Raw genomic sequence first — 24,143 nt, 5'->3', positions numbered from 1 at the left:
GAGAGACTTTGTAAAGGTGGTCTGCAGACTGTTTCCAAGTTTATACTCGGGGTGAGAGACTTTGTAAAGGTGGCCTGCAGACTGTTTTCAAGTTTATAATCTCTTAGGGTTATTTCAGGCTTGAATCAAATTTTCCCCATGTTTTACTTACCCTCAAGGCATCCTAAGTGAATGTGACTTTCTTCTTGAGGAGTAATGGAGTCAGAGTAATAAAACCACGTATCCTTTTACTTCCAAGCAGTAGAATGGGAGTGAATGGGGGGCAATTTTTTAAATCTCCAAAAAGTGCATCCATCTATCAAAGAGCGGCTCGACACGGCTCCGTGGTCTTAACAAAGGTCTTCAGAAGCGAATCCATGTGTTTGTTTAAGAGAAATATACATATTGACAACTGACAACGCTATAAAGGATAATGTCCAACATCGGCTACAGGCGAGCGAGAGGCTTGTTTCTCCGGCAAATGATGCAGAGTCTTCACCCTAAGTAAGTTCCTGTGACGAACACAGCATTTTTCGTTTTCGCCAATATAAACACCGCCTCTTCTGGGCGGGAGCTTTCGTCGCCATCATTTAACGGAAAAACAAGCCTCTCCTTCGCCTGCAGAGGATGTTAGACATTATCCTTAATTGCGTTGTCAATATGCATATTTCTCTTAAACAAACGCATCGATTCGCTTCAGAAGACCTTTGTTAAGACCACGGAGCCGTTCTTCTTTCATCGATGTATGCACTTTTTGGAGCTTCAAAAAATCCCCCCCATTCACTCACATTCTGCCGCTTGGAAGTCAAAGAATATGTGGTATTATTACTTTGATTGCATTATTCTTCAAGAAGAAAGTCACTTTCACTTAGGATGCCTTGAGGGTAAGTAAAACATGGGGAAATTTTGATTTTAAGCATGAAGTATCACTTTAAAGGGATAGTTCTCCCCAAAGTGAAAATTCTGTCATTTCCTCACTCTCAGGTTCTTCCAAACCTGTATACATTTTTTGTTCGGTTAAACAAAAAGGATGCTATTTATAAGAATGTCAGTAACCAGATCTTATCCCTCATTTACTGCCGTAGTAGGGAAAAAAAATACTATGGGAGTCAATGGGGGATGAGATCTGTTTGGTAAATGACATTCTTACAAGTATATTCCTTTGTGTTTAGCAGAACAAAGAAATATATACAGTACAGGTTTGACATGACAAGAGAGTGAGTAAATGATGACAGAATTTTCATTATTGGGTGAAGTATCCCTTTAAATGTAGACTGGACTGAACGTATACCAGTTGAAACACGAGAACAGAAAAATGCACTAATATTTTGTCTTAAATGCCTGCCAGTCTTTATTAAAAATACTTGGGACCTCACTGATGTCTTTGTATTTTATAGATTTTGATGGGTTTTGATGATTTGATTTAGGTTTGCAAATGTAAGATATTTATCAATTAGTTTAATAGTAATTTTAATAGTTTCTTAAAGGTTAAATCTGAATGTTTAGCAAATAATTATAGGGTTTAACTGTAATTATTACAACATAAACCTTTAAATTAGACAGTGCTGAACTGTAAAAAGATGGTTATGAACCGTAATTAATACAATGTAAACATTTAAATTAGACAGTGTTGAACTGTAAAAAAGATGGTTATGAACCGTAATTAATACAATGTAAACCTTTAAATTAGAAAGTGCTGAACTGTAAAAAAGATGGTTATGAACCGTAATTAATACAATGTAAATCCTGGAATTTGACAGGTATAAACTGTTTTTATAACAGCATAAACAAGTAAATTAGACAGTTATGAACCGTAAAAAAGAAAATTATTAACTGTAAAATATACGGTACAGTGGGTGCAATCCCGTAAAACCAATAACGTTGCAACCGTTTTGACGGTAAAGTTCTGGCAACCACAGCTGCCGGTTTTTTACCGTAAAATTTACGGAATATTTTTTACAGTGTATCCTTTGTAACTTGATTTTTACCTTTTAACTTGACTCTTTGTGTGTGTCATATCTATAAACAGCATGTTTTTATGTGTCCCAGCCTCCTGCTGACTCTATATGAGGGAGATATTTTGGTAACGTGTGCACTCTCTTGCATGCATAAACTACTATTTTTCCACACTGGGTAGATTAACTGTCTGCCAGCAGTAATTTGGCATGATGACCCAGTTTTTCAGCAGCAAAGCAGCTAGTCTCTTCCTAGTCATTTCCATACTTAGAACCCTTCAAAAAATGTAAAATATTTGTTTAGGCCTAATATATATTTCAAATTATTGTTGGTTTCATTTCAAATTTTATGGTAAATTACGCAGTTCGTATTTCGGTTATAAACATAAAAATACCGAAATTAAAAGACAAAAATGTATCAAAACTATTGTGACTGATTTAAAACAATAAGCTCTCTTATTTGGTAGGACCAGCACCTGTTTGTTTACGTTTGTGCAGCCGGACCCAGATGTGATTGGGCAGTAGGGTTAATCCTTGAGAAATTCCCCAGGTTAAATAGGCGTACACCACTGCGACAAATTTAGGACGTTGGACAAACAATACTATTATTTTCCTAATAAAATGAACAACGGAGGCGAAAATGCAATATCAGTTGGTGAAGGCTGTGGACTCCACTTCTGCGCCTCCATGAGCTACACGCCCCACGGCCAGAATCTCGATGATGGAGTTCCCACGCATCCATCTGACGAATTACGTATTGACCATAACGTAATCGAAGAGACCACCACAGAGACGAACAGAAAAAGTTTTCAGCATTCTGAAGATGGATGGAACAGTGGAACAATCAAAAAGATCGCTGCGTCTCCTAATAAATGCGCGTGAACGGAGGCGCATGCACGATCTCAACGATGCGCTCGACGACCTACGAGCTGTCATCCCATACAAACTGAATCAAAGAGCGAAAAAATTATCCAAGATCGCAACGCTGCTCCTGGCCAAGAACCACATCCTGATGCAAGCTCGGGCTTTGAAAGAAATGCGAAGAATTGTTGCGCAGCTGGACATGATACAGAACTTAAATACACCACACTTACTGTCACACGCGCATTAAAGTTGTTTTATTTTTGTTTTGTATTGTAAACCATAATTTCTTAATAAAATTAACGACGTGTACCTATTCCATAAAATATTCACATAATAAAGACATTTATTATGGAAAAAAGAAAAAATACTCGGTAGGCTACCTAAATACATACAATGTAAAAAAGTGTGACCAAACAGAAATGGTCATTCTTTTGTATTGAATTATGTCCTTAAATAAAATGTCAGCTACATTTTGTCACATATGTATTAATATCGCTGAATTATGTATACAAAATAAAAACAAAATTTCGTTCAAGATAAGCATGTCTTTTTGAAAGGAAAGAAAAAAACAAGAAAAGAAAAAACAGGGGAAATAATAATAAATAAATAAAATAATAAATGATACTCAAATCATACTGTTCTATTTATTTTTCCCCTTCTTTTTTTAAATGCGTTTTAGTGAATATAAAGAATATCAAAAGAATATATAATGAAAATGAACTTTCGAGTTTATGATGCACGTATTATTGTTATAAAGTTTATTATTGAATTAGACTACATTAGGGTACTCGTTGAATGGAAATCAGCCTCCATTTTTATTTGTCATTTTACCGTAAACACAAATAAAGTATTTAAATAAATAAATAACTACACTATATAACTATATATAACTAACTATAAAGCATTTTGCATCACCTGTTTTGACGAACAAAATAATGTGTTTCATTCTAAGCACAAACAAACACTTATTGAGTAAGAACTTGACAGGCTGTTGTCATTGTAATGGTATGAGGAGGAGGGGACATAAACAACAGATTTTTATTGTAGCCTATGTACTCTATTAGACAATATTGCAAAAACACCCCATCCCTTCCCCCATAACAGGGAATTTCTCATCTCTGAATATGGTCTTCATAATAAAGGTGACAATCATAATCTCTGAGCCATAATCAATTATCCTTCAGCCCCTTTATTTCAGTGCTTATTTTGCAATAACAGTGTTGTGTTAGATGAGAGGATTAGACATATTTAAGCTTGTTTGGGAACGTTTGAGAGAATAAAGGTAAGGCATCAAAAGTTATTGTTTGTGTTGGGGGGTTATATATCCCTTCAAAGCATACAGAACAATGAAACCTACATTACCATTGGGAGTATGAAGATGATGTAAAATTTTATACTAAAATATATTTTTTGATCAATGCCGTTTACTTGTTAATTGGTATAATAACTTTCAGTTAAATTAATATAATAGAAATGTCTCAAATACTAACTACTAAATATTTTTAATAAAAGTACATACATTTGCGTGGATAAAATAAATCTGTGTGATCAGTTCTTATACGTGCACTTGATTTGGCAACCCTTTTTTCTGATCTGGCAACCCTTCCAGCTTTGCCACAGCAACCGTGACGTCAAGATTCTGACCAATCACTGATCTCCCCTCAAGTCTCGTTAGGAGTGAGTCCCGTTTTGTTATCGCGGGATTTTCGCTGAGGCCCACCGCTATTTATAACAGTAAACAGTAAGTACTTTATTACTATTCCTCACCTTTTTCACAAAACAAATAATATGAATAAATAACATTTAAATTCATATAATGTACTGGTTTGTTACCTGATAAATTGCGTTGTCAAAAATCTGCTCGCCGATCTCGCTACTGTACGTTACGTGCACTCAAGAGGGACTGTTTAGTTTTTGTCCCGATCAACAGGATATTATTTACCACGGCATATTATTCATTATTCTACAGAGAAAGATTTAACATAATTTGTCACCTGTATGTGTGTCACGGTTACAAATGATTTTTACGTCGGTTACGCATTTGCTTGGCCAGTAAGCCGCTTGCTGCTATGTTGTGCTGTCTGACAACAGAAACACCGCGAAAATATGAACGCACGCGGTGCCGTTCATTCATTCATTTACCATAAAACATCAACATCTCTACGCTAAACTGCTCTAATGTTAAAACAGCTTCCACTAACTGCTGGACTCAGCGTGCAAATAACGTTACCTACATCAGACGTTTGCTCTGATTTGAACACAAAAGCACGTGCAAGTTTCGTTGCATGTGCACTAAACGATGTTTGTTTGTCCATTCTACCATAGCGCATCCATGATGAGTTACTCAGAAAAGCATGAAGATATTACCAAAGAGGAGTGGATGGACAAACTGAATAATGTGCATATTCAGAGGGCGGATATGAACAGACTCATCATGAACTATCTGGTAACAGGTAAACTATGTCAGTGTTACTTTTGGTAGTATGGTTGTGTTGTAGTAGTGAATAAGGAGAAGTAATACCATTATATTATAAATACTAATAACTGTAGTTTTGTGCCACTCTAAATCACAGCCGAGGTCTAAAGCAAAACTGCCCTAGTGAAAATGTTTTTGTTCCACAGAGGGCTTTAAAGAGGCTGCAGAAAAATTTCGGATGGAGTCTGGGATTGAACCGAACATGGATCTGGATTCTTTGGATGACAGGATTAGAATCAGAGAAATGGTTCTGAAAGGTCAGATCCAGGAAGCAATTGCTCTCATTAACAGCCTCCACCCAGAGCTCCTTGACACCAATCGATACCTCTACTTTCACCTTCAGGTAAACAGTATACCTTATAAGAGCATACTGGGAGGGAGAGATATGTCTAACAGAGGATGTGATGTGAATGGAACAAGGTCATCATAATCTAGAACAAAAGCTGGAAACAATACCCCAAACATGGCCATGTTTTATTTATTAACAATGCACAAACAAAGGTATTATTGAACTGAAATGATGATCATTGAACTGTTAGTGTAAACATCAAACTGCAGTGAAGTAGGACAGAGTTACCTGTTCGCTCTCTTTCTTCTTGTAGCAGCAACACCTGATTGAACTGATCCGTTTGCGAGAAACTGAGGCAGCGCTGGAGTTTGCCCAGTCACAGCTGGCTGAACAGGGGGAAGAGAGCAGAGAATGTCTTACTGAGATGGAGCGGACCTTGGCACTGCTCGCTTTTGACAACCCCGAGGAATCACCATTTGGAGACCTGCTCAATATGATGCAAAGACAAAAGGTGTGTGTGTTTATTTAAATAGGACATAATCTTCACAAAAAGTTTGGGATGTTTGTTTTATAAATATAAGTGATAAATTAGTTTCACATTCTTCTAACCATAACAAACAATTTCTTCTCCTTTCTTTCTTCTATTATTACTGGTATTACTGTGACTAGTGCAAATGCTGTCGTTGTTCCCTAAATGCTGTATTCTGTCTCCCTCTATAGGTATGGAGTGAGGTTAACCAGGCTGTTCTAGACTATGAAAAAAGGGAATCTACTCCAAAATTAGCGAAGCTGTTAAAGCTCTTACTTTGGGCTCAGAATGAACTGGACCAGAAAAAAGTGAAATACTCCAGAATGACAGACATCAGCAAGGGCACTATTGAGGACCCCAAGTAGAGACTGTAATCCACATGGACACATTTGTAAATTTTTTGTTCCTATTTATAAACAGTCAGTGACTGGATGGCAAATATATATCTATGTATAATGGCTATTTGTTGATTCCTCAGTAAATATAACTTAAAGGTAATGATGAATTGAAAGTGAAGATTCATCATTTACTTTCCCTTTTGTCATTTAAAACCTTTGACTTTCCTCTGGCCACAAAACTAACAAATATTCTGTTGGGACTATTCAATATTATCACAAAATATTATGACTCACTTATACTCGAGTGTGTTTAAAACCTAAAAATAAGGGTGAATAAAATATTACTATTTTCAGCTAATTCTTTAACCAACTGTGCATTATTTTATTTCAAATAGAACGATATGAATTGAAAACACTAAAGCTAAATTTATTGTAATCTAATATTAAATATGTTGTTAGGATATTTTTGAAGAACAGATATTCTTAAATCATCTGTGCTTACCTTTTTTATTTTGAGTTCATTTATTTTCATATACATTCATGATTTATCACTGTTATGTTCTCATGCCAAGACAGTTAGCTTTTGTTTAGTCTTTACTTGTTGGTTACTGTTAGAGACTAGCATAATTTTTCTGATTTTTTTATTATTTTTGGAATATTATTTGAATAAATTCTTTCTAAAATACCTTTAATGATGTGCCCTTTTAACACACTTTATTTTTTAAATGATTATATGCCTTACATAACCTATGTTAATTTAAAATGGATGGTGTTGTTACAATAAGCACCAAAAGTTTGTCTAATGTTATGACTTAATCTCCTAATGTTACATGACAAATATGGTATTTAATAGCAACAATGCTAAAAAAATCTCTATTTCACGTGAATATGATAATAGTTTTGGCTGTAATAAGATTCTATATCTTTAGAGAGAGAGAGAGAGACTATTGTCATTGTAATGATACAACCGAATTTGTTTGGTAGCTCCCCTGAGACTAGCAGCAAAAGGAAATTCAGAATACGCAAATCATATATTGCCCAGAAGACAATATGTATAGAAATACAGTTCTGGATGTACAGTAAAATGTTCAGTGTATTACCAGCAAAATAGGGAAGAGGGAACACTTGAATGCTGTCATCAGTTTCCACCAGCTCTGTGTTTGTGTGTGTTAGAGGAAGAGATGTGATGCAGGCTACAGCTCTGGGGAAGAAACTATCCCTCAGTCTGTTTGTACATGTTCTGATTGTCCTGTAACCTTTGCCTGATGGGAGGGGATCAAACAGTCTATGACCTGGGTGAGTTGAATCTTTGATGACGTTGCCAGCCCTCTTGTGAAGAAGGCTAGCATTAACTACGTTTAGGTCAGGCAGCTTGGTCCCTACAATTCTCTGTGCAGTCTTAACTATCCGGGCCAGGTCTCTTCGATTCTGTGTAGTGCAGGGGCAATTCTAGGTTTTCAATATTAGGGGGGCTCAGCCTCCAATGAGGATATATATAAATATAGCACCACTACTGTATAGTATACATTACTAAAATAAATAATTAAGAAAGAATATGCAGAAAAACATAAAGACAAGTTATTGTTATTCAAATTAATCGGTCAATCTGCAACATTTATAATTCAAAGTGACAACAACAACCACAAATCCATATAATAAATGTCACAATCAACTACTGAATCATTATTTAGTAGGAATAACTTAACATGTTTCCCTGCCATTCATTCTGATTAGCACGAGCGCTGTCACTCCTGTGCATGACTGCGTGTTCATCTATTACATCCACAATATGTTTTAAATTAATAATACAAATACTGAAGCGTCTGAAAAACGACAAAGAGCTTCTGGGTACACTTTTGTTTCCTTGGAACTCAGACTAATGAATAACACAGCCGCACCAGGCTGAACTACAGTAACGTCCCATCAAACACAGAATGATCCCCTAACGTTTGTTTTGGTTCTATTTTGGTTGTTTTTGCAACCAGAAAATAACGTTCCCAGAACGTTTCAAACTGTTTTTTTTTAAATAACCATAAAATAACGTTCCCTGATGGTTATTTATTGGTTATTTTTGCAACCAGAAAGTAACGTTCCCTGGTGGTTATTTATTGGTTATTTTTTTGAAACCAGAAAGTAACCAGAAAACAACGTTCCCTGATGGTTATTTTTTGGTAATTTTTTTGCAACCAGAAAGCAACGTTCCCTGATGGTTATTTTTTGGTTATGTTTTAATGGTAAAAATAGTCAAAACTGGTAAATGTCACTGACATGTGCAATACAGAAATTATAAGATCACATTAACACATCTTATACTGACCAAATTAAATGAATAAATGTGCCCTTTAATGGCTGAAAATAGTTAAGCTTAATGAAAATACAATCATATACAGTATATCCATGTGTATTTCTTTAGTGTGGTTGTCATTTCGTTTTACCTCACCCACTAACACATTAGTTTAGCAGTTTATTTATTTATTTATTTTTATTTAAAAACGTACAGATTTGAGAGTAAACTTATATGTTCATGATTTTCTATTGACTTGACACATCTAAATCAACAGACCATGATGTAAGGACTGAAACTGAGGGATTTTGATTGTTATATCTAAAGACAGAGCCGCGCTAATACTTATGTGGTGAGACAAGAATATTGTTAGCCTGAAGATAATTAAATGTTTATTCTTCTGTCAATAAAATCTGCTTTAAATATTGTGTTGAAGTCATTGGTTATTTTATTTCAATATCTATAATGTCTGATGTTGAGGTAGGCCTACACACAGTGTGGTTTAATAGAAATGATATACTGTGCTGTTTAAATGGAGAATTAGGCTACTTCAATAATGAAAAGGGAATTATTAGGCTAAAAGAATAATCTACTGCATTGATTTCATCCTCCATATTGTGTGGGATGATGTATTTTACTTATTTTAATTAGATTAGACAAGCTATGGATAAAAACACAGCATGGATGTATTCATTACTGACGTGTAGTGAGGCCAAACGGACCGAGAAAAATATTTTAGGCTAACGTTCTAGGAACGTTCCCCTAACGTCAGTTTCTCTTTTCCAGAAAGTTTTTTTAGTTTGTTTATGGTTATCTTTCCTTTAAGTAAAACGTTAGTTTCGTGGTTTTGGTTCCCAGAACGTTATGGAAACCAGAAACTAACGTTCTATTTCCGTAAAGAAAACTTTCTTGTAGAACCAAAAACGAACCTTAGAAAATAACGTTCTGGGAACCAAAAATTGTTAGCTGGGGTAACTCTATCTGAAAAATCAAACACCACGTCATCATGACTGACACATTTCTGTGCGCTACAATATCATTATGATCGTTTTCTAAAGTATGCCGTCATTGGTGTGAAGTGCTTTCATTTTGCTGGAGGTAACGTAAACAACTAACGTTAGTTAACGAGGGGTGAACGCAGACAAACTTTTTTACAGTGGATGGATGGGAAAGGGTCTTGTATCGCTCCCGCATCATATTAAGATGCATTTATAACAAAGAATGGCAAAAATGCAGATGTCATGTTAATGCACACACCTTGTAACGTCACTCTGCTTATGACGTTCACTGAATGTGCTGCTGTAAACTGAAGAATGCGCTAAATAACGCATACTAACGCCGTTTTCATATTAAGAGTTTTAAAGGGGACTATAAAGCGATCTCGAATTCTTGTACAGATTACATTATTACTCACAATATTTTAGGGGGGCTAAGCTAGAGCTTTAGGGGGACTTTAGCTCCCCTAAAAAGGGCCTAGCAATGCCACTGGTGTAGTGCAGCTGGCATACCACACTGTAAAACAGAAGCAGAGAATGCTTTCTATTGTGCTCTTGTAGAAATTTACTAAGAGCTGAGAAGATACTTGGGTATTCTTAAGCTCTTTAAGGAGAAAAGAGCTGGACTGAAAACAGCCCTTTGGTGCTCCTGTATTCAGAGTGAGAGTGGATGAAATAGCTTGGTTACCAGTTTATGGGGAACAATTGCATCAAACGCAGAAGTAAAAATGTCCACAAATAACATCCCAACATATGTGTTGGGATGCCCCAGATGGGACATGCTTGTGTGAAGTTGCTCTGTTCCTAGGCAAACTGGTGGTTATCCAAATTTGATGTGAGATAGCTGAAAATTGATATGAGCCTCTCGAAGCACTTCATTATAAAGTAACATTCCGAGCAGCAGCAGCAAGCAAAGCTTTCTCATTGAATTAATAGTTGTCATTTCAAAGAATGAGCAAGCTGTGTCTTGTGCACTGAAATTCACATTGTGTCTGAATCCTCCAACCTGTAGTTTCGCTTCTTGGCAACTGTCGCATAGAAATCATGCATAGGCCTACTTTGTCTCTGTGGTCCCTTGGTGATGGTGTTGAAGGAACTGTCTAATCTACGTTAATGCACCATCTAGATTGATTCCTTCCCTCACAAAAATTAACCATGGTTTAACTAACCATATTTTTTGGTTTATTTGAAATTAAAGCTAATAAACAGAATGTCCACACACTGAAAAACTGCTCCACAAATTCATTTATAAAAAAGCAACGCTTCGACCGTAAGGTATTTGAATTTGTGGAGCAGTTTTTCAGTGTGCAGACATTCTGTTTATTAGCTTGCTTTATTGTATTTTTGTCCTGCCCCTGAGCCTTTCTGGCCTGTGGATGTGGACGCCTTTTTAATTTTTTTTATTTGAAATTAAACCATAGTAACCACACTTTTACAGGTTACTATTTATAATATTATAAAACCATGGTTAATATTCCCAAAGGTTGGTATATAATTTTTATCTGCATGATGATAATTACATTTAATGTATCACTTTTTCACAAAATCAGACGTAAGGGGGTATTGCTCCTATCCACATTTTCCTGCCAGTCATGACCCCGCTTTAGGTCAACACAGGAGTCATACCCATTGTTACCATGACCACAAATCAGTTTCTCATGATTATGAGTTTAACGTAAGGTCAGAGCACTGCAGAAGAAAAATGTGAAAAAAAGTTTGTCAACATAACCTTAAGCTGTTAATTTTACTGCAGACACAATGTGTGATCTGCACCTGAAAGATATTTTTAAGACCAAAGGGAATTCAAAGTGAGGATTATTTTTACTACTTAAAGTAGTTGAAAGTTGGTGGATCCATCAGAGAAGGACATTATTGTGAGTTTGTGCTATGATCTCATCTGTTTTCAGGGGTTCACTTACGTTCTCTAGCCATCGTCTGTGCTCAGTATGTGATGGAGGGAGAGAGAGGATTTTTGATAAGCGCTCTAGCCATGTGGTTGCTACCTAGGGAAACACAGAAGCAGGATCATTTCACCGTTGTTGTTTTTTTAAGCTTCTGTATTGACGTACTGTATGTAAATTATTTCTGATCAGCATTCTTATTTTAACAATGAGTGATTTTAAGGAGTGTATTTTTAGAAGTTTACTGTACGCTGTAGGGTTTCATAAATTGGGCCTATTGATATGGTGTTTCTCTCAGGATGAAAATGACTTCTGTGAGGTATTAACCCTACTTGGTTTACATATCTTGTCTTTATCTGATACTTTAAAGGTAGTGTAGGTGTTTTTCTTTTTTTATATATTTTCTACACTCTTTATGGGTAAATGTGATTTTATTGTGATATTTTGTCATGTTTTGATACAAGTTTGATATTTGAACCAAATATAGTCGGTTTTGGCAAACAATGTCTCCCGTGCAGGCATTGTTAAATGAAAATCAGTGTTGTCGTCAGCATCTGTGTTTGCCATGGCAAATATGAATTGGGCTTTTTTTGCTATAGTGTACACTCATTTTAAAAGTCTGACTCATTATACACCACCATAAAACATAAGAATTCTTTACTGATGTCCCTGCTGTGTTTTAACTGAATAGAGAATTGGTGATCTTACAACATCTTAGATGTTTAAAATTTGACAGTGCAATTGAATACAGTGCTTTTGTTCAGGTCTGTTTTTCTCCTTTGACTCGCTGTGAATCAACAATTGTGAAACTGAATCTTAGCCAGGGGCCTCAAGAACCTGTTGGCTTGCGTCTTATTCTTCTGACTTCATTCTGCAGGTCATCAGAGTGATCAAATGTAAGAGTGCTGATTAACATGTTCCTAGAAATGTCAAACTCTGAAGTGCTAAATGAAATGTTTAAACAAAAGATGCATGAGCTCTGTGTTCGGTGTTACCCAATGGAAACAAATTTCCTTCATTCAAACAGGCCAGAGGATGTGGGTGAGGGTTTGATGTTTTCATTCCATTTTAAATCAAGCCTTTGATTGGGGCTTTGAAGGAAATTGATGCAGCGTTCTTAGCTGAACTCCTTTTTTGGTTGTTTGATGTCATTAAAGCATTTCCCCATTTGTTTGATGACATGATTGGGCGTTTAGTTTTGGTCCCTTGGTTTGTTGCTATGCCCTCTCTGCTGTTTGGAGGCTGCATCTCTGATCATCTCATTAAGCAAGCTTAAACAATATTTTTCTCAGACTAAACATAACAGTTTCTGGTCATAATGACACTTTTTATGATGATCCTGTTTCCATCACTTATAATGACTTTGTGTCTTAATAAAACAGTTGTCTTTATCTTAGGTTTTAGGACAGTAACTGTATGAAAACTGATGGAAGTATGTATGAGTTACTTGTTTTAAAAAGTCTAAAGATCCAAATGTATTTTGATTGTACGGAGACACTATACATTTGAATTAAATTTGTGATCTGTATTGTGTTTGTGTGTGCCTGTTTGGAATATGCTTATTTAGTTCTATTCTATGGGAATACCCATTATTTATGTTATTATATTTTATTAACTCTACCAGGTGGCAGGAGTTGGAAAATAATCTGAGGTCTTGAAAATGATACATGATCCTGTACAGACTACAATAAATATCTACATTGTTTAATGTACACTCTAAATTTCATATATAAAACGGGTATTTTGTCGTAAACTTACATTTTTTATAATAAAACTAGCCATATTCTTTTATCCTGATACTGTAAAAAATCATTTTTGGTTTGTATAAATGCTAGTTCTGTCACTCACCACAAGGTGGTGACAGAGAACCGAAGCTGCAAAAGCAAGTGAAAAATCACTCCTCGGCATAATTGTGAAAAGTGCAAAAAATAGCACATTAACATTAAATGTTTTAATATAGGAACAAACTAAATATAATATAGGAATACAATATTCTATTTTATTTTACACGTCTGGCCATGTGTTAATTACAATGTGGATCCCTTTATTCAGCGTAAAAGAGGATGACGCGCATGCCGTAATGCTGACGCTACTGGTGGGCGGAGCCATGCGAGATCTGCTGCATCTGGTACATTTACGTGATCGCGCGGTTCCCGGGGATGCAACCACACAATTAACATCGGTTTCTTTACCGCACTAATATTAAATCAAGACGCCGTGTTTCGGGGCCGACAAAACGGTAAGCAGTGCATGAGTTTAAGACATTTACATCTTAAGAGAAAGCACTTTTCCCCGTTCTCTTTTGATTTATCAGTGGGTTTGGCCGAATCGGTCTATTCGGTGTAAGGGGAGCGCGAGCTAACAGGCCAGAGTAATATGGATGCTGGAGCGCAGAGCAAACCAAAGCAACGGGGTCATGGTCTCGGAGCCAGAGATTACAACAAATCCTGTTTTTAAATGATATTTTACCTATACACAGTCAGTATTCTAAAGAGCAGATAAAATGTTGTATATTAGATCATCGACCCCTCCTCAAGGGTTCGCTTTAAACTGCGAATGAATGAGTGAATTATATGTGCATTTGCCATTGCATTTTAATAGACATATGTGATGCCACATACTATGACATGTAATGTTAAAAGCGACAAGCGCTCTTTTTTTGCAGACAAATAGCGTGTCTGTTACCGAGACGTAAGCATGTTTTATTGCTCGTGCTTACAATTTGAACTAGACAGCATTGTGAGTGTCATAGTCGCTATCAAACGGTAAGATTTAGTTTCCATCTAACGTTACCCAAAACTGCTGTGTAACGTTAGGCAGCACACTAGGTCTTGAATCACAGCCGTGGCTCACATGAACGATGTGATGCTGGATGCAGCCAGGCAGGCCTGTTCGTGACTGAATCGTCGTGATGCTTCTGGAAAACTTATGTCTATATGTGCGGCAGTAACGTAACAGTTTTTATCGTAAGGCATAAGCTTTGTAAGCTTTGTACGTCGTGACCGCTTCTTTTGATATAAAATAGCAAATATACACAACATACACTACAGTGTTGGGGAGTAACTAGTTACGTGTAACGGCGTTACGTTATTTAATTACAAAATAAAAGTACATCTAATTCGTTACAGTTACTGTGAAAAATATGTAATTTAATTACAGATACTTACGAAAATGTTAATGATTTCAAAGGGCGTTCCATCTGAATAATTTCTTTATTCCTCCTGCCAAGGCCGTTTAGTAAAGCAAGGCTATTCTGGTGCTTTTGATTAGTCCTCGTTTGAATTTGCAGCGAGCCACGTATATCAGTCCACACTGCTGCTGAAAGCTACGACCTGTCTGAGAGTTGCCGCCCGCCTGGTGAGCCATAAAAATGCGTTACACTGCAATTTAAAAATAATATCATACAGAAATCCGATAAGGGCGGAACTATAACAGTCCAGTGCAAAATATGTTCGCTATTAAAATTCTTTCAACATTGAAGGCTTCAATGCCTAACCTGAGGAAGCATCTGCAGGTCTGTAACTTAACCTTTCTTTATTTAATAAAAGCAGACAGTTTTGTCGTTATTGTGAGTGTACTCAAATAAAAGTAGACCCTTTAGTTTAGAATGATGTTGATGTATTACTCGTTTCTGTATGATAAAAATTATTTTAAGTCCAATTAACGTTAGAAGCTATGTGGAGAAATCCACCAAAATGCGCCTTCATCATTAAATAATGTAGTATTAGAAAAGCCAGTGACTAATCCTGCATGCTACACTATGCTAATGTAAACGTATAGCTCTGTATTGTTTGTTTCATGTAGCCTAGTTTATTTAACAATGTTCATCTCCGTTCATAACAAATTCTGCGTATTTTTATTGACAACTACACACTCGTTAGCGCGTTACTATGATTCGCTGTTTGCTATGACAGTTTTTTTTATCCAGAAGACGAACAGCTGGACATTTGAGACTTTTTAAACGAAACTAACTGCGGAAATGTCATATCTGTCTATTACTTGAGACAGCGCTGGATCATTTCAAATCTATTCACAGCAAGAACGAACGATTCATCACAAGGACATATTAACAAAAGCCCTTTTATTTTCCTTTAATGTACATGTTTCAAATGAATTCAGTTTTCAATTCAGTTTCTAGCCTGGTGTATTCAAACAGTCTCTCTACTTCGCACTAACAAAGCTTTTCTGTAGACTCTGCCTCTTTTTAAATGATAAGCAGAACCAAATGTTTGTCACCTGCAGTTAAACGCATAGACAGGTAGCATTTTAAGACTATTTTAAAACATTTGCATATATCTTCTGGAGGGTTTGATACATTTCCTATGATGAATGTTAACCTAAAGCGCCACCTAGTGGACAAATCACTCTATATTAGTTTATTGTTTATTTTCATCTTAATTCAAGTGATGAAGGATTTTGAAAGTCTGATAATAATCAGTATTGAGTACTACCGTAAGGTTAACCCCGCTTGGTTTCAATATTTGAAAATTATAAACGGTTCTCTCATTCGTGAGAAATTTAGAAAAGTAATCAAATGTAATCAGTTACCTTACTTATATAAAGTAATTAATACAGTGCATAATAAAAATAATACAATAAATAAAGTAACACTACTCATTACATTTTAAATAGAGTAACTTGTAATCTGTAACCTATTACATTTCCAAAGTAACCTTCCCAACACTGACAACATATTATCCAAAGAAATCTCTTTAGTCCTTTGTCGTTGCAGCTTTGATTTAAAGGAACACAGATTCTGAGCAGACGTTTTCTAACACATTTGACAAAATGTACACAAAAGCATGAGGTAAAAAAAATCACATTGTTCTCTACCATGTGTCTGAGTTATTATGGTCTTGTAGGGCTGCATAACGATTAATCGCGACTAATCGTTTGCAGAATAAACGTTTTTGTTTACATAATATATGTTGGTGTATTGCGTATGATAATTATGTATATATAAATACACGTACATGCATGTACTGTATATAATTAAGAAATATGTAACTTTTGATATGTTTTATATTTATATATATAAATTATATTATATATAAATATTAAATATATTTTTTCTTAAAATCATGCATCCATGTGTGTGTATTTATAAATACATAATTATCACACACAGTACACCAACATATATTATGTAAACAAAAACTTTTATTCTGCAAACGATTAGTCGCGATTAATCGTTATGCAGCCCTAAGTCTGGCAGTGCTGAGTAAACTAGCTGAGATACAGCAGTCAGCAACAGAACGCTCAAGATTCATTTGACACAAACCCAGGGTGCCCCAGACATGATGAGACAAGCAACCAAATGGAGAGACATTTTACCACTTGCTTTATTCTCACACTTTATATCCACTAGTGCAAAATAGTTCCAGCTTTTGTACTTCATTTAGCATAGTGCATAGTAATTATTCTAATCTAGACATCATAATATGCATTTGACTGATTCACATGGTAGCCTAACCATTATACGTTGTGTATATGTTGATACGTCTGCTCAAAACAATCACCTGTGATCAGTATTGTTTTCTCTATCTGGGAACAGCACAAAAGTATCAGCTGACAGAAGGCGTGTGAGTCAGCTGGTGAATCATGGGTAATGCGTGTGATATCTGGAGATTCCTGTTTATGATATTATTTGATTTGTCCAGATTTACCTGAATTAGTGTACGTTCTCAAGTACACTTTTGTGATATTGTTCTCTTGAACATCATGCTGTTCAACACGAACAAAAGAAGTGTAAAAATATGCAAAGAGAGCAAGTTAAACGGAAAGACAACCATCGTTCCATGTTGTTTGTGCACTGTTAAAACCTCTATGGCAGTGGTTCCCAAACTGGGGTACGCGAACACACCCGGGAGTACGCCGGGTGACGGAGGGGGTACGTGAACAAAATCCTGAAATCTGCTGTTTACTTAATTATAACGCACCTGACAATCATCCAAGCATGTTTTTCTCACAAGCTAAATATAAAGACGTGCTCCCTCTAGTGTACACACAGCAAAATAGTAGTCACGTAGTGCCATAAAAGGTCAAATTCATGACATCCAATCAAAAAATATGCGTCCACTCATGCGTAAGCGCACGTCTTTACGTATCGCATGTGACTTCGCACAAAAATTACTGACAGACTTCTGGATAGCTTTGCATGCAGAGTATCCTGCCTTAGCCGATAGTAATGAAAACATTACTGCCCTTCTCCACAACGTATCTTTGTGAGAGTGGGTTTTCAGCACTTGCCCACGTAAAGAACAAATATCGACACAGACTCAGCATAGAGAATGATTTGGGACTCAGACTTTCTCCGATACAACCAAACATCACAGAGTTATGCAAGTCATTTCAAGCACATCCATCTCATTAACCAGTGAGTCATTTATTTATATAGGAGTCATATATCATTTATTGTTTGATAAAAGAAAATTACACGTATTTAAAATGCAAATAAAAAAATGTTTGAGACCACAACTGTGACTGTAAGAAAAGGGGGTACGCAGAATGATGTTAAATCCCTGGGGGTACGCCATTGTAAAAAGTTTGGGAACCACTGCTCTATGAGATCTTTAAAGGATCCAGCTGCTCTGTTTTCTTTGTTGCAGTATTGATTAGAAATCTGTTTAATGAACTAATTATCTTGAGTGGTTTTGGTGCTAAACCTTAAGCAATTATCTGGAGAATCTCAGACATGAATAGAAAAGAATAGACCGGTGCTGTACAGAACAAGATGTAGCGTAATAGCATAATACAGCCATCATTACAGTTATACAACATGATTTCTGTGCAGTCGGTTCATCTGATAATGCATTTTGTGTTTTTAGAGGCAAATTTATAAATGTACATTTTACAAATTTAAACAGTGAATAAAATTCGCAGAGCTCATCACATATGAGTAGGGATGGGTATCGTTAAGATTTTATCAACACCGATACTGCTTATCGATACCGGTAATTGTCAGTACTGTTATTGATACTACACTCTATAATTTGATGCAAAAACACATGATGTGAAAAGATGTTAAACATTTTAAGAAAATGCCACATAACAAAACGTGTGTGTGTTCCTTAGCATACCACTTACACACATAGCATGTGCATAGGAGCACATCATAATGTAATTCAACATATTTACTTTACATCACTATGGTTATTTGGCTGGTAGACCGTATTTCTTTTTTCCTTTCTGGTTTTAGGTCTACATAAATTTAAGTACTATTTTCTAAGCAAGTAATATTTTTTTAATTATATGTACTATTTTTTATTATTTTACTAGCACTCTTCAATTTACTAAAGTAAGTAAATATACCTCGTGGCCGAATTATTAAAAACAATGTTATAACTTGTTCTCAAATAAAGGACTTTTATTTTGACGGGTTGCCGCAAAGGGGTGTTTGACGGAAGCTTCCTTGTTGTGAAACGCGGATGCTGAAAGCTCCACAAGCGCAACCATGCCACTCTTTCACTCATAAACACGCAAAACAAGCAGATTACAAATACATCGCCGAAATCATATGGCCCTAGATATCACACATACGTCGAGCAAACTTCCTCTAATTCGCCATTTAACACCCGAATACACAGAGATAAAACAACGCAAGTATCGATAACAGTATCGTTTGTCATGAAAGCTTATCCATACTCTGGTATTGACCCAATTATGTACCGGTCCAAAAAAGTACCGGTACTCAGTACCCATCCCTACATATGAGTGAGGTTAATTGGGTGGTTTTTATCGTAAGAGTAGAGTGAGGAAAGCTGAATGGTTTAGAATATCATAACATTTTATGGTGCAGGATTCAAAGTAATAATAAAGGAGCTTGTTTCTTATTCAGTGAGGAAACCGTGTGTAGTCTATAGCGTGTCATTTGGGATGGTGCATTGCATTATGTTAGTCTGTCCTTGTACAATCCTCTGCAGGTAAATGGACTGGTTAGGAGTTTATATGAAACTGTGAGAGTCAGCAGATAATCTTAGCAAGCCATAATGTTAGCCCATAATGCCATTGTGATCTTTAAACTCATGACATTTTGAGTAAGCCCAGATCTATGATTGTGTGTTTCCGATCAGATTGTAAAGGACCTGAATTATCATGGCTGAGCATCAGAGGCAGCGTACCCTCTCCACATCTGGAGAATCCCTCTATCATGTGCTGGGAGTGGAAAAACTGGCTACTGTTGATGACATCAAGAAGTCCTACAGGTTAGTTCCTCAGTATCTCTGTGTATCCTCAGTATCTCACTTCCAATGCTTTCGCTGGTTTTCATCGCATGCTTATCGACTAAATGCAGCAGACAGCAACGTGGAATCCTGCAGTTCAATAACATTAAGTGCATTCAGGGACTGTTCATTCAGGGACTGTTTTCATTCTGCAGTTTTGCTGCCGTACTCTCTGCTGTGTTTATACTTTCTGCATTGTTTAAGAGATTTTCTTGATGGTCATGATCACAAAAATCACAGCATTACAGTATTGTGAGTGACAATATTCATTTTTGAATGCTAATCTGGTCAACATTGTTTGCATCATTTTAATTAGCTTTAAGATTTTCTGCTGTGGTGCACAAATTTGTAGTGTTTTGTATAATTGTTTTGTCAACAAATTTAAATAAACCCTTGCTTATAGGGGAGATGAAGTTTACAATGTTTTTATTTTGGTTATGGTCACAACCTCTAATAAATGAAAGAAATTACATTTCATAGTCGTTAATTGTATCTGATTGCCAAAAATCTAATTTATTTGGTAACTTTCACAGGAAACTGGCATTGAAATATCATCCCGACAAGAATCCTGACAACCCCGAGGCAGTGGATAAGTTCAAAGAGATCAACAATGCCCACGCCATCCTCAATGACCCTACAAAGCGAAACATCTACGACAAGTATGGCTCTCTGGGCCTTTATGTGGCTGAACAGTTTGGAGAGGAGAACGTCAATACCTACTTTGTCCTGTCCAGCTGGTGGGCCAAGGTAGGACCTAGTTCTGTTTTAATGGGTTGGTTTTGGGTGCAGAAACCATCGTAACTACTTCCAGAAACCTTTGAGTGCATTGTATTGAGTTTTGCTTGCTGTTTAAAGAAAAAACGTAGGCTGCTCTTTCACGAAAGAATGTGTGCTAAATATTTTAAATACTCATTATTATAATAATTATGCTTGATTATGCCGAAATGCTTGATTTGAACAAATAACTGTGTTTGTTTAAACAGACAAAATTGAGTTTAACCCCACCAATTGGTCATCTCGCTCTCTGTCTCCCCCTACAGGCTCTGTTTATTTTCTGCGGCCTGGCTACGGGCTGTTATTTCTGCTGTTGCCTGTGCTGTTGCTGTAACTGCTGCTGCGGTAAGTGTAAACCACGACCACGTGAGGGACCGGAACAGGAATTCTACGTCTCTCCTGAAGACTTGGAGGCCCAGCTTCAGTCCGATGAGAGAGGTTAGTGTGTCTGTGTGTGGTTGCCTAGCCCACGTCACATATGATATGCTGTGTCTGTTATTGATTAAACTGTAATTTCAAGTTGAAATCTCTGTGCAGAGGCAGGGGGAGGTGAGCCTATCGTGATGCAGCCCTCGTCGGCCACGGAAACCACCCAGCTGACGTCCGACGGTTACCACACCACTTACCACACTGACACCGGCTTCAACTAAAGCTCGACCCTTTCCACCTCCACCCTGTGGCTTGTCTCCTGCCACTACATCCCCACCTGTCTGAGGGAGAAAATGAGCAGAATCCTTCAACTACAAAAAAGCCTGTTTGTGAGAGGAGGATAGCCAGCGATGGAGGAATGATTTTTGTTTTAGAGTAACCTGTGCTTTATTCACACACCACTTCCATGTCCCACACAAGAGTGGCTCCCATTCACCTCAGTGTAGCTTAAAAACGAGTTTTAGGAAAATTATAAAAACATGCTGTCGGTTCCCCTGATCTCTTTGTTGCCTTGACCTCCGACCTTGCCTTCCACTCGTTCGCTCCTTCCTCCAGCCAGATTTGCTCGTCGTCCTGTGGCATGCACTGTTCCTTGACTTCGTTAGATGAAATTTTTGCAGTTCTGGTTTTCTTGTAGGTATATTTATTGACATGCAATATTTGTTTCCATTTTTAAGTACTTCTGACTGTGGTTTAAATCCGTGAATTTGCCATAGATGTTTGAAGACTAGGGAGGCTCAGCTGAGAAGCAGTAGGATTTGATTAAATTCTTCATCAACATGTCAACAATTTCAGTTCTCATACCCCTTAACATCCAAGCTCCAGAGTTTGTTACATGAATTCTTTGTGTAACAAGTCATGATTGAAATAACATTGATGGAGTTTTTAGGCCAGCCTCGCTTTTCTCATCCATCCCTTTTATTTTGCGAGAGAGATATAAGTGATGTAAGCGATAACCTGTCATTTCCTTTCATTGGTTTAAATCATCACATTTGGACGTTGGTGATCCTTATTGGACCATTTGCAACAAGCTGAGCCAAAATTAGGACTCTTCTGTATATGTGGAGTGGATTTACATGTCATCTCTCAGTGTGCCTGTCTAGTATGTGGATGTTGCCATGCCATGCTGAGGTTGTTCGGTGACGTTCGATAACATGTTTGGAACTAAGCTCCATTTGGCCCAGTTGTGTCTCTATTGTCATTCAAGGGGAATCACGATTGCCAACCAACCATTAAGTACCATAGTGTCATATCTGATGTCACATCTCGACTGTACACGTAAAGTCGATACTAAGAAGGATGATGAATTTTTATATAGTTATACAATCGGCACACATCATGTGTATGTACAATATATGTATATTTTGTGCATTTTTGTATTTCAGTTACTTTGCGCATATATAGGAAAGATTGTGTGATATAGTTCTTCTTGTGTCTGTGGTACTTGCCTCTTGTGGTTGCTCCCTATGCCAAGATATATGGTTTGTTGCGAGAGAGGTGTTTGTATTAGTTTAAAGTTGTTAATTCCAAAAGGATAGACATTCCCATAGATTTATTGAAGTGGTGTGATGAAGCATTCATCGTCTGTACAGCTTTCATGCTTTTAACACTAAAATTCAATGTCATCGCTGTCTTTCCATCGTTTACAACAATACAAGTGCAAAAATACGTGTAAGAACTTCTGGGCATTTATTTGCAAACCGATCATTTTTTTCAGTTTAATGTATTAAACAGACGTTCTGTTTTGAATGGAAATATATTAAGCAGCTAAGTTTTGATGCTACATTTTACGAGGAAATAAGCTACTTATTCACTGATATTTTCACATTTATTTGATAGGATCTCAGAATCGTCCCAGAGATGTGGCATTATATTTAGTCATCCGTACATTATTTTTGTGTCATTTTCTCTTGTAGTCAAGTTATGTGAATGGATCCTCATTGTGTTGCTCTCCATTGTTAGATGTTTTGTGCTTTCAATGATATTTCAAGTTAGATGCTTGTTGATCTGAAAGGTTTAAAATTGCCTCTGTACATGTGGTCAGTTGTTTTTTCGAGAACATTTAAAAGTGCTTTAATAACCTTCTTATACCAAACCTGATTTTCTGAATCTGCAATTACACTAAGATGACCATCATTGCCATATTCACAGTCATGTTCTTAACTGTTTTTCTCTAACATCCCATGTCAGTACTCCTGCATGGTGTGTTTTCACTTGTCTAATATTTGATTTTTCTTCCCAGCATAATACAAATGTCACCAGCCATGTTCATTCACATTTTCCTGTTGTGCTTCAAATGCCAATTATTCGTTGATTTGTTTACATTGTTATTGAGCACTATAATCTCTTTTCTGTCAGTATCTGCTCCTTATTCCACGCTCTCCTTCTCTCACTCTGTCACTCCCTTTCTATCTTATCACGCTCTATATGGCTTATAATGGATGTTGGCCTCTGTGGTTCCTTTTCCTGTGCATTTATCTGTTTCAGAACTGCAGTCATTTAAAATGTATGGCTTCTTTGTTAAAATGTTGGATTGGAGTTAAAAGTTAAATGGACCTTGCTTTAAGGAGAAAAAAAATAACATAATATAGTGAAATGGTCAGGAAATGAATGCATATAATGTCTTCAGAAAGAAGATAAAATGTTTAGTGTAATTATAGTGAAATGGTCAATTTTATGCATTTTAATAATTTTATTTATGATCTTATTTTGTCATGTTTATGATGAATTGGCTTTGTTTTAAATGGTATGTTATATGAATACATGACTCTGAAACTATGCGACTCATAGTTCTATAGTGAAAGTCTCTTGTACATACACTGAATTATTAAAAAGAATAAAAATAGACCTTTATGTTGAAGCATGGTTATTGTGAGTAAAAGAAAAAAAAAATTGCTGGTGTAAAATAAATGTTCTGAACATTTGATATGACTGAGAGTAGTTTTCTTAACAATAAACAAATTAATAACAATTATATTTTTAATCATGACGCATCACTTGCTGATATCAAATTGCACATCGAAATTGAAAATCGAATACTGGTATCACTTAAAAGTGTGGATAAGCATTTTAAGTACATATCCCAGTATTTATATTTATAGGAGTTAA

General features: G+C 36.3%; 2 protein-coding genes across 2 annotated transcripts; both read left to right on the top strand.

Annotated features, from left to right (window-relative positions):
- The first annotated feature begins 4,424 nt into the window (after positions 1-4,424).
- gid8a (GID complex subunit 8 homolog a (S. cerevisiae)) lies at positions 4,425-7,023 on the top strand. The gene is made up of 5 exons (XM_057357090.1): positions 4,425-4,539; positions 5,124-5,251; positions 5,421-5,617; positions 5,877-6,074; positions 6,284-7,023. Exons 2-5 carry the CDS (start codon positions 5,131-5,133, stop codon positions 6,455-6,457), a joined length of 690 nt encoding a protein of 229 aa, XP_057213073.1. The 5' UTR covers positions 4,425-4,539; positions 5,124-5,130; the 3' UTR covers positions 6,458-7,023.
- A 6,693-nt stretch (positions 7,024-13,716) lies between these two features.
- Positions 13,717-23,895, top strand: dnajc5aa (DnaJ (Hsp40) homolog, subfamily C, member 5aa). The gene is made up of 5 exons (XM_057357523.1): positions 13,717-13,849; positions 19,683-19,814; positions 20,366-20,579; positions 20,873-21,044; positions 21,144-23,895. Exons 2-5 carry the CDS (start codon positions 19,705-19,707, stop codon positions 21,254-21,256), a joined length of 609 nt encoding a protein of 202 aa, XP_057213506.1. The 5' UTR covers positions 13,717-13,849; positions 19,683-19,704; the 3' UTR covers positions 21,257-23,895.
- The last annotated feature ends 248 nt before the right edge of the window (positions 23,896-24,143 follow it).

This window comes from Triplophysa rosa, linkage group LG17, assembly GCF_024868665.1.
Source record: "Triplophysa rosa linkage group LG17, Trosa_1v2, whole genome shotgun sequence".
Classification (NCBI taxonomy): domain Eukaryota; kingdom Metazoa; phylum Chordata; class Actinopteri; order Cypriniformes; family Nemacheilidae; genus Triplophysa; species Triplophysa rosa.
The sequence above is the reverse complement of the archived record's forward strand: the minus strand, read 5'-3'. Positions and strand labels throughout refer to the sequence as shown.